Here is an 11,150-nt window from a genome sequence, read left to right as displayed (position 1 = left end):
CTCCTGGTGTATCCTTCCTATCCCTCCTTTCCTCTGCCATACACACAGTATGAAGGGATGGAGAAGACATGTTCTCCTGGTGTATCCTTTCCCTCCTCTGCCATACACCCAGTATGAAGGGATGGAGAAGACATGTCCTCCTGGTGTATCCTATCCCTCCTCTGCCATACACCTAGTATGAAGGGATGGAGAAGACATGTCCTCCTGGTGTATCCTATCCCTCCTCTGCCATACACACAGTATGAAGAGATGGAGAAGACATGACCTCCTGGTGTATCCTATCCCTCCTCTGCCATACACACAGTATGAAGGGATGGAGAAGAAATATCCTCCTGGTGTATCCTTCCTATCCCTCCTCTGCCATACACACAGTATGAAGGGATGGAGAAGACATGTCCTCCTGGTGTATCCTTCCTATCCCTCCTCTGCCATACACACAGTATGAAGGGATGGAGAAGACATGTCCTCCTGGTGTATCCTTCCTATCCCTCCTTTCCTCTGCCATACACACAGTATGAAGGGATGGAGAAGACATGTTCTCCTGGTGTATCCTTTCCCTCCTCTGCCATACACCCAGTATGAAGGGATGGAGAAGACATGTCCTCCTGGTGTATCCTATCCCTCCTCTGCCATACACCTAGTATGAAGGGATGGAGAAGACATGTCCTCCTGGTGTATCCTATCCCTCCTCTGCCATACACACAGTATGAAGGGATGGAGAAGACATGTCCTCCTGGTGTATCCTATCCCTCCTCTGCCATACACCTAGTATGAAGGGATGGAGAAGACATGTCCTCCTGGTGTATCCTATCCCTCCTTTCCTCTGCCATACACCTAGTATGAAGTGATGGAGAAGAAATGTCCTCCTGGTGTATCCTATCCCTCCTTTCCTCTACCATACACCTAGTATGAAGGGATAGAGAAGAAATGTCCTCCTGGTGTATCCTATCCCTCCTCTGCCATACACCCAGTATGAAGGGATGGAGAAGACATGACCTCCTGGTGTATCCTATCCCTCCTTTCCTCTGCCATACACCTAGTATGAAGTGATGGAGAAGAAATGTCCTCCTGGTGTATCCTATCCCTCCTTTCCTCTACCATACACCTAGTATGAAGGGATAGAGAAGAAATGTCTTCCTGGTGTATCCTATCCCTCCTCTGCCATACACCTAGTATGAAGGGATGGAGAAGTAATTTCCTCCTGGTGTATCCTATCCCTCCTTTCCTCTGCCATACACCCAGTATGAAGGGATAGAGAAGAAATGTCCTCCTGGTGTATCCTATCCCTCCTCTGCCATACACACAGTATGAAGGGATGGAGAAGACATGTCCTCCTGGTGTATCCTATCCCTCCTCTGCCATACACCTAGTATGAAGGGATGGAGAAGACATGTTCTCCTGGTGTATCCTTTCCCTCCTCTGCCATACACCCAGTATGAAGGGATGGAGAAGACATGTCCTCCTGGTGTATCCTATCCCTCCTCTGCCATACACCTAGTATGAAGGGATGGAGAAGACATGTCCTCCTGGTGTATCCTATCCCTCCTCTGCCATACACCTAGTATGAAGGGATGGAGAAGACATGTTCTCCTGGTGTATCCTTTCCCTCCTCTGCCATACACCTAGTATGAAGGGATGGAGAAGACATGTCCTCCTGCTCTCCCCTCCTCTGTCACGCACAGCCCTGCAGATATGATGTCGCTGTTTTCCCCAGCCCTGTTTTTAGGGAAGGAGAGGACATGGCCTCCTGGCGAACCTTATCCCTCTCCTCACACAAGCACCAATCCCCCGGTTCACACTGCACAGCTCCTGACAAAGACCACGTGGTGGCGCTCTGCACCGTCTGACATCTCGGTGACGTATATTGGCCGCGCCAGCAGCTAGGTGTGTGAGAGAGGAAGATGTTCCATAACAGTACCCAGAGGAAGCACTGGACTTTCCCCAACCAGGAGGAAGCACAGCGGCTCCGGACACAGGCCAATAGTCTGTATCGAGCCCGGATACGAGGGACAGGACAGGTAAGGGGTGGGTGTCTACTCAGTGCCCCCAGGCTGACTTCTGTGTGGTATGAGACATAACATGGGATATTAGCAGCGCAGAGGTCTCCTGGAGGCATTTCTACTGTCAGTATAGGGACTGTCATGGAGTATCAGCTGGAAGGTGCAGAGAAGTCATGGGACAGATGACAGGCAGTATCGGGTGTGAGGACAGGAGCACACCTCTCGTATAGGACTCCTTACATGTGAGGGCTGCTCATCTCTTCTAACCAGGCATGCTTTCCCCTTTATTGTCCCCTGGAAGGTGTTCTAAAGTGTCATGTCTCTACGGATTACCCCTGATTTGGATTATATATTTCCTGAAAGCAGATGCCCTAGAGATCATGCAAACCTTAAAATTGTGTGCACCTGGGAAATGGCAACATACATTGGTACCCTATATCTTCCATAGGTGATGTTTTAAACGCCCCTACAGAGTTACCTGCGTATAAGGGACCTAGAATTACTGCCCTCACTCTGATGTGTGCAGCGACATGTGTAACTTTTATTTTGTGTAGGTGCCCCCAACACGAGCATTTATATTTGTATTGTTATATTTATTATTGATCTTATACACCGATTTGTGTTTTTTTATTATATATATATATATATATATATATATATATAATGTGTGATTATTATTGTTTTTATTATTCAATTGTTTACATGCACAAGGCAAGCATGTGTGTGTGTGTTTGTTTGTTTTTTGGATTTTAAAGTGCTTGAGTGTAACCTTTTTCATTTCATACACCTTTTCATCAAAAGACAAAAGGTCCCCCTATGTAATGCATTTGTTTTTGGGGGGACAGGTTCTCTTTAATGAGACATCCAGGGTAAAAAAGATCCTTGATGTCTCACTTGTCTTCCAATAGAACTATTGGAATTTTTAGATCGTGTTCCATTTGTTTCTGTCCCATCCATACTACCAGGAAAAAGTGATACAAGGACCTGGATGTCACTTCTGAATCATTAGCAGGAAGTGAAGGTCAACAAACGGATGTCCCCTCTTCACAGTAGCACCCCCTATGCCAGTTCTGGGTCTTCCAATGGGCACACAGAGCCCAGGAAACAGTGCAGGCGTGGGACACCAGCGTTACTGGGTTGTGTGGAAGCGATCCGGCAGCTCCATATCTCTTCTATCTGTATGAAAATAAAAGAGTGAAGCCTCGTACACATGACTGGTTTTCCCGTCGGGAAAACTGCCATGAGAGCTTTTGGCTGGAAAAACCGGCTGTGTGTGTGTGTGTGTGTGTATGCTCCATCGCAGTTTTTCCGACAGGAAAACTGCCGGGATTCCCGGTGATTTTTAACACGGCAGTTTTCCTATGGCAGGGTTTGACAAATTTGCTTGGAATCTAGGAGCCAGCTAAAAAAGTTAGGAGCCAGAAAACGCGCCCCGTCCCGACGAGCTTGCGCGCAGAAGCGAACACATACGTGAGCAGCGACCGCATATGTAAACGGTATTCAAACCATACATGTGAGGTATCGCCGCGATCGTTAGAGCGAGAGAAATAATTCTAGACCTCCCCTGTAACTCAAAACATGCAACCTGTAGAATTTTTTTAAACCTCGCCTATGGAGATTTTAAAGGGTAAAAGTTTGTCGGCATTCCACAAGCGGATGCAATTTTGAAGCGTGACATGTTGGGTATCATTTTACTCGGCGTAACATTATCTTTCACAATTAAAAAAAAATTGGGATAACTTTACTGTTGTATTTTTTTTATTTAAAAAAGTGTATTTTTTCCCCAAAAAAGTGCGCTTGTAAGACCGCTGCGCGAATACGGCGTTACAGAAAGTATTGCAACGATCGCCATTTTATTCTCTAGGGCATGGGTCTTCAAACTACGGCCCTCCAGTTGTTCAGGAACTACAATTCCCATCATGCCTAGTCATGTCTGTGAATGTCAGAGTTTTACAATGCCTTATGGGATGTGTAGTTCTGCAACAGCTGGAGGGCCGTAGTTTGAGGATCCCTGCTCTAGGGTGTTAGAATAAAAAATATATATAATGTTTGGGGGTTCTAATTAGAGGGAAGGAGATGGCAGTGAAAAATTACATTAGAATTGCTGTTTAACTTGTAATGCCAACGGCCACTACCAGATGGCGCCAGCTCACAGAAGGAAGAGGTTGGAACTTCACAAGGCCGCGGCCTCAATTACCGGTCGTCGCGGGCCCGCCGCGATCGCGAGGTGGGGGCGCACGGAGACACAGGATCCTGTGCCTCCGTGCGCCCCCACCTCCCTCGCCGTGGCCGGTAATTGAGGCCGCAAAGCCGCGGCCTCAATTACCGGCGGGAGCGGGCGCCTGGTCACAATTTCTTGTTGCAATTGCGACCTGGCGCCCAGACATTGTCGACCCCTGTCCTATGGGAAACACTGCGATGAAGCATACACACAGCCGGGATTCTCGACCTCCCGACGCAGACACCCAAATTTGGCATGTCAGGGGGCGAGGCGTGCTTAAAGCGGAAGATCCACTTTTGGGTGGAACTCCGCTTCAAAGTGTAACCTGTTGCTAAGCAATACCCCTGCATGTAACAGTGTGCTGTGGTTCTACACCCCCCCCCCCCCATACTATGTGATAGCTGTGGGCCAGTCAGCTGTTTTGAATTGTATTCATTCAAATCCCTCAGTGGTGGGGGGGGGGGGGATCTGACGGGTTATAAACTCTGATTACTCCACCCTAAATGGGGGGTTTGCTTTAATGCTACTTTAAAGTGGTTGTAAACTCACTTTTTAAATAAAAACATAACACCTGCAAGACAAAGGCATCATGAGCTAGTTTGCATAGTTAGTCAGGCTAAAAAAAGACACAAGTCCATCCAGTGCATAGCATACTAGCATTTTATTAGTGTGCCTGCGCCGTTGTCTAGGGTGCATGCACCGTAGACATTGGTGCCCTTCATTATTGTAGATATTTCGAGCACCTACAGGTTAGTCCTTAATCTAGGCTTACCTGTAGGTAAAAGTGTTTGTACAACCACTTTAAATGTGAACTTGGCCTTTAAAGCTTAGATAAGGTTTTAATGATTGGGTTTTGGCCTTCTTTAACCACTTAAGCCCCGGACCAATACGCTGTCCAAAGACCCAAGGTGTTTTTACAATTTGGCAATGCGCTGCTTTAACTGGTAATTGTGCGGTCATGCAATGTTGTACCGAAACGAAACTTGCGTCCTTTTCTTCCCACAAATAGAGCTTTCTTTTGATGGTATTTGGTTGCCTGTGCGATTTTTATTTTGTGCGATATAAACGCAAAAAGACCGTAAATTTTGAAAAAAAATGATTTTTCTTATAACAAAAAGTAAAAAATATCGAATAAACTAAATTTTAGTCAAACATTTAGGCCAAAATGTATTCAGCCACATGTCTTTAGTAAAAAAAATCGCAATAAGCGTATATTTATTGGTTTTCGCAAAAGTTATAGCGTCTACAAACTAGGGTACATTTTCTGGAATTTACACAGCTTTTATTTTATGACTGCCTATCTCATTTCTTGAGGTGCAAAAATGGCAAGGAAGTACTAAACCCCCCCAAATGACCCCATTTTGGAAAGTAGACACCCCAAGGAAACTGCTGAGAGGCATGTTGAGTCCATTGAATATTTTTTTTTTTGTCCCAAGTGATTGAATAATGACGAAAAAAAAAAAAAATATGTTTACAAAAAGTTGTCACTAAATGATATATTGCTCACACATGCCATGGTTATATGTGGAATTGCACCCCAAAATACATTCTGCTGCTTCTCCTGAGTACGGGGATACCACATGTGTGGGACTTTTTTGGAGCCTAGCCGCATACGGGGCCCCAAAAACCAAGCACCACCTTCAGCATTTCTAAGGGCACAAATTTTTGATTTCACTCCTCACTACCTATCAAGGTTTCGAAGGCCATAAAATGCCAAAATAGCAAAAAACAAAAACAAATGACCCCATTTTGGAAAGTAGACACCCCAATCTATTTGCTGAGAGGCATGTCGAGTCCATGGAATATTTTATATTTTGACACAAGTTGCGGGAATATGACAAACTGATTTTTTTTTTGCACAAAGTTGTCACTAAATGATATATTTCTCGCACATGCCATAGTTATATGTGGAATTGCACCCCAAAATACATTCTGCTGCTTCTCCTGAGTACGGGGATACCACATGTGTGGGACTTTTTGTGAGCCTAGCCGCATACGGGGCCCCGAAAACAAAGCACCGCCTTCAAGATTTCTAAGGGCATAAATTTTTGATTTCACTCCTCACTACCTATCACAGTTTCGAAGGCCATAAAATGCCAAAACAGCACAAAACCCCCCCCAAATGACCCCATTTTGGAAAGTAGACACCCCAAGCTATTTGCTGAGAGGGATGTTGAGTCCATGGAATATTAAATTGTTTTGCCCCAAGTCACTGAATAATGACCAAAAAAAAAAAATTACAAAACGTTGTCACTAAATGACACATGCCACGGTTATATGTGGAATTGCACCCCAAAATACATTCTGCTGCTCCTCCGGAGTACGGGGATACCACATGTGTGGGACTTTTTGGGAGCCTAGCCGCGTACGGGGCCCCGAAAACCAAGCACTGCCTTCAAGATTTGTGTGAGTGAAATCAAAAATTTATGTCCTTAGAAATCCTGAAGGCGGTGCTTGGTTTTCGGGGTCTCATACGCGGCTAGGCTCCCAAAAAGTCCCACACATGTGGTATCCCCGTACTCAGGAGAAGCAGCAGAATGTATTTTGGGGTGCAATTCCACATATAACCGTGGCATGTGTGAGAAATATATCATTTAGTGACAATGTTTTGTACATTTTTTTTATTTTTATTTTTTTTGGTCATGATTCAATCACTTGGGGCAAAAAAAAAATATTCCATGGACTCAACATGCCTCTCAGCAAATAGATTGGGGTGTCTACTTTCCAAAATGGGGTCATTTGGGGGGGGGGGTTTGTGCTATTTTGGCATTTTATGGCCTTCGAAACTGTGATAAGTAGTGAGGAGTGAAATCAAAAATTTGCGCCCTTAGAAATGCTGAAGGCGGTGCTTGGTTTTCGGGGTCCCGTATGCGGCTAGGCTCCCAAAAAGTCTCACACATGTGGTATCCCCGTACTCAGGAGAAGCAACAGAATGTATTTTGGGGTGTAATTCCACATATGCCCATGGCATGTTTGAGCAATATATCATTTATTGACAACTTTGCGCAAAAAAAAAATATATATATATATATATATATATATATATATATATATATATATTTATATTTCCCGCAACTTGGGTCAAAATCTAAAATATTCCATGGACTTGACTTGAGATGCCTCTCAGCAAATAGCTTGGGGTGTCTACTTTCCAAAATGGGGTCATTTGGGGGGGTTTTGAATTGTCCTGGCATTTTATGCACAACAATTTAGAAGCTTATGTCACATATCACCCACTCTTCTAACCACTTGAAGAAAAAGCCCTTTCTGACACTGTTTGTTTACATAAAAACCTATTATTTTTTTGCAAGAAAGTTAAGTTGAACCCCCAAACATTATATATTTTTTTTAAAGCAAAGGCCCTACAGATTAAAATGGTGGGTGTTGCAAAAAAATTTTCCACACAGTATTTGCGCAGCGTTTTTTCAAACGCATTTTTTGGGGAAAAAATACACTTTTTTTTATTTTAAAGCACTAAAACACACTATATTGCCCAAATTATTGATGAAATACAAATTATGATCTTAGGCCGAGTACATGGATACCAAACACGACATACTTTAAAATTGCGCACAAACGCGCAGTGACGACAAACTACATACATTTTTAAAAGCCTTTAAAAGCCTTTACAGGTTACCACATTAGATTTACAGAGTAGGTCTACTGCTAAAATGACTGCCCTCGATCTGCCCTTCACGGTGATACCTCACATGCATGGTGCAATTGCTGTTTACATATGACTCCAGACCGACGCTTGCGTTCGCCTTTGCGCAAGAGCAGGGGGGGACAGGGATGCTTTTTTTTTTTTTTTTATATATATTTATTTCGCTTTTTTTATTTTATTTGTTAACTGTTCCTTCCATTTTTTTTTTTTTTTTACCATTTTTATTGTTATCTCAGGGAATGTAAATATCCCTTATGATAGCAATAGTTAGTGACAGGTACTTTTTTTTTTTTTTTTTTTTTTTTTTTTTAAATGGGGTCTATTAGACCCTAGATCTTTCCTCTGCCCTCAAAGCATCTGACCACACCAAGATCGGTGTGATAAAATGCTTTCCCATATTCTCAATGGCGCCGTTTATATCCGGGGGGGGGGGACATTCCCTCCCACTGAATGTAGAAGCAGTCTAGAGGCTAATTAGCCGCTAGGACTGCTTTTACATGAAAGCCGACCGCTGGCTGAAAAGAATGATACCAAGATGATGCCTAAACCCGCAGGCATCATTCTGGTATAACCATTCAAAGTCCAGCAACATACCAGTACGTTGATGGTTCTTGTTGGACATGTATTGTAATCTTTTTTTTTTTTTCATGCAGCCTGTTGGCTGAACGAAAAAAAGATTGATTGGTGGGTATGCCCACCATTAGAATACCTCCCTTCATCCACCCACTTCTAATGATGGGCATACATGCACCATTTATATATGCCGAAGCATGGGGGCATCCTCCCGCAAAAAAGTTATGCCGCGTACGGTCGGAATTTTCTATGCCGTGTACACATGGTCAGACTTTTCCACGGGAAAGCCTCCGTAGGAATGTCAACCGTATGTACGCGGCATTAGGAGCAAAATCGCTCCTCCGCCCCTAATGCCCCTATGCTTCGGCATATATGCTCTTTTTTGAACTGTGGTGGTGAAATCACCTCATACAGCATTGGAGTCGCGGCTTTATATATCGTGGGAGCAAACGCTGTTGCTGTCACGCTAAATAAATCCGCACTGCAACTGAATGGCGTACCTGCTAAGCAAATGATGGTTAACATTAAAACAAAGTAACATTCCAGTATAACAGTAAGATCATACCATACCTGCAAAGCAAATACCTATAAAAAAAACATAGTAAAAAATAAAACATTTTTTAACGCAACCTGTGCCTAATATATATATATGCCGAAGCATGGGGGCATCCTCCCGCAAAAAAGTTATGCCGCGTACGGTCGGTCTTTTCTATGCCGCGTACACACGGTCGGACTTTTCTATGCCGTGTACACATGGTCAGACTTTTCCACGGGAAAGCATCCGTAGGAATGTCAACCGTATGTACGCGGCATTAGGAGCAAAATCGCTCCTCCGCCCCTGCTGCCCCAATGCTTCGGCATATATGCTCTTTTTTTTAACTGTGCTGGTGAAATCACCTCCTACAGCACTGGAGTCGCGGCTTTATATATCGTGGGAGCAAACGCTGTTGCTGTCAAGATAAATAAGTCCGCGCAACAGCTGAATGGCGTACCTGAAAACAGTAAAGTAAATTACATACCTGAAAAGCAAGCATGAAAAAACACAACAACAATAAAACTTTGCAGAATAGAATACAGTAAAAAAGAGCAGAACAATAGAGAGAGAATAGAGAGGGAGAGAACAATAAAACGTCAACTATTTTTTTGTTTTTTATTTTTTCCTTTTTAACACTTTTTTTTGTAACTGTTCAACTTTTCGGTTCCAGGTTTGGGTCTCTCAAAATGCGATGGCATCTTGGGAGACCCTGTGTAAGTGTACTTAGCCTGTGTAATGTTTTACCCTACACTAATAATTAACTCGTGTGTGGAAGCGTTCAAAACATTCCCCAATACAAAGACCAGGATTGTCAGGACAGCGGGGACAAAAATAACGGGTGTCACGCCTAAATCCGCGCTTTCTACAGACACAACATTTTCTTTGGGGGGCTCGTTGGGTAGGGGTACTCTCGAGGGCATACGAAAAATGCCTCTCATGCAGTCGGCTTACTGCATTTGGTTGGGGATGGTGAGGTACAGTACCGCCTGGATACAGGAGTTCTGTGATGATCTCCTTCTGGAATGCAAGAAAGGATCCATTCTGTCCTGAAGCTCTGTATAAGACGTGAGCATTCAGTAGAGCCAATTGAAATAAATGTAGAGACACTTTTTTGTACCAGCGTCTCGTCTTACGGACAATATGATACGGCGCCATCAACTGGTCGTTGAGGTCCACCCCTCCCATGTTTTGGTTATATTCGTGGATACAGAGGGGTTTCTCCACAACACCAGTCGCCGTACGAATTTGTACTGTCGTGTCTGCGTGAAGGGGTGGTAAGAACGAAAACATTCTTATTGTCCCGCCACTTCACAGCGAGCAAATTATTACTTCTGAAGCAGGCTCTCGCCCCCAGGCTAAGACGGGAATCTACAAGCCTCTGGGGGAAGCCCCGGCGATTAGGTCGCACGGTGCCACATGCTCCAATCTGATGATCGAACAGGTGACTAAAAAGTGGCACGCTGCTGTAATAATTGTCCACGTATAAGTGGTACCCCTTTCCGAATAAGGGTGACACCAAGTCCCACACGATCTTGCCAGCGCTCCCCATGTAATCTGGGCATCCTTCCGGCTCTACCTCACTATCTTTGCCCTCATAAACCCTAAAGCTCCATGTGTAGCCTGTGGCCCTGTCACAGAGCTTGACCCCGTATCTGGCACGCTTGTTGGGAAGGTACTGCTTGAAAGACAAGCGGCCAGAAAATTTCATCAGGGACTCATCAACGCATACAACCTGCTGGGGATTAAACAAGGCTGCAAAACGTTCGTTGAAATGATTTATGAGGGGCCGAATTTTGTAGAGCCGGTCAAATTCAGGGTCTCCACGTGGACGACAAAGTGCATTGTCACTGAAATGCAGAAACCGCAGGATCGCCTCGTATCGTTTCCTGGCCATGTGAGCAGAGAACACAGCATATGGTCGATGGGATGTGTGGACCAATACATCCGCAACTCCGGAAATTGGTGTATGCCCATGTTGAGGGTAAGGCCCAGAAAGGTTTTAAATTCGGAAACCTCAAGAGGTTTCCATTCTTTGGCAAGGAGAGACTGGGGGTTAGCGGCGATGTAGGTACCAGCATATAAATTACTCTGGTCCACAATAGATCTAAAGAGATCTTCCGTGAAAAACAGCGAATAAAAATCAAGTGCCATAAAATT

General features: G+C 44.3%; 1 protein-coding gene across 1 annotated transcript in view; it reads left to right on the top strand.

The window, feature by feature from the left end:
- The first annotated feature begins 1,760 nt into the window (after positions 1-1,760).
- The window catches only part of CCNH (cyclin H), a 44,200-nt gene continuing 34,810 nt past the window's right edge, over positions 1,761-11,150 (top strand). Inside the window, exon 1 of the mRNA XM_040341836.1 lies at positions 1,761-2,018. Coding sequence (XP_040197770.1) covers positions 1,902-2,018 — 117 coding nt within the window. The 5' untranslated portion in view covers positions 1,761-1,901. The remainder of the gene's footprint in view (positions 2,019-11,150) is intronic.

This window comes from Rana temporaria, chromosome 1 (genome assembly GCF_905171775.1).
Source record: "Rana temporaria chromosome 1, aRanTem1.1, whole genome shotgun sequence".
Classification (NCBI taxonomy): Eukaryota; Metazoa; Chordata; class Amphibia; order Anura; family Ranidae; genus Rana; species Rana temporaria.
The sequence above is the reverse complement of the archived record's forward strand: the minus strand, read 5'-3'. Positions and strand labels throughout refer to the sequence as shown.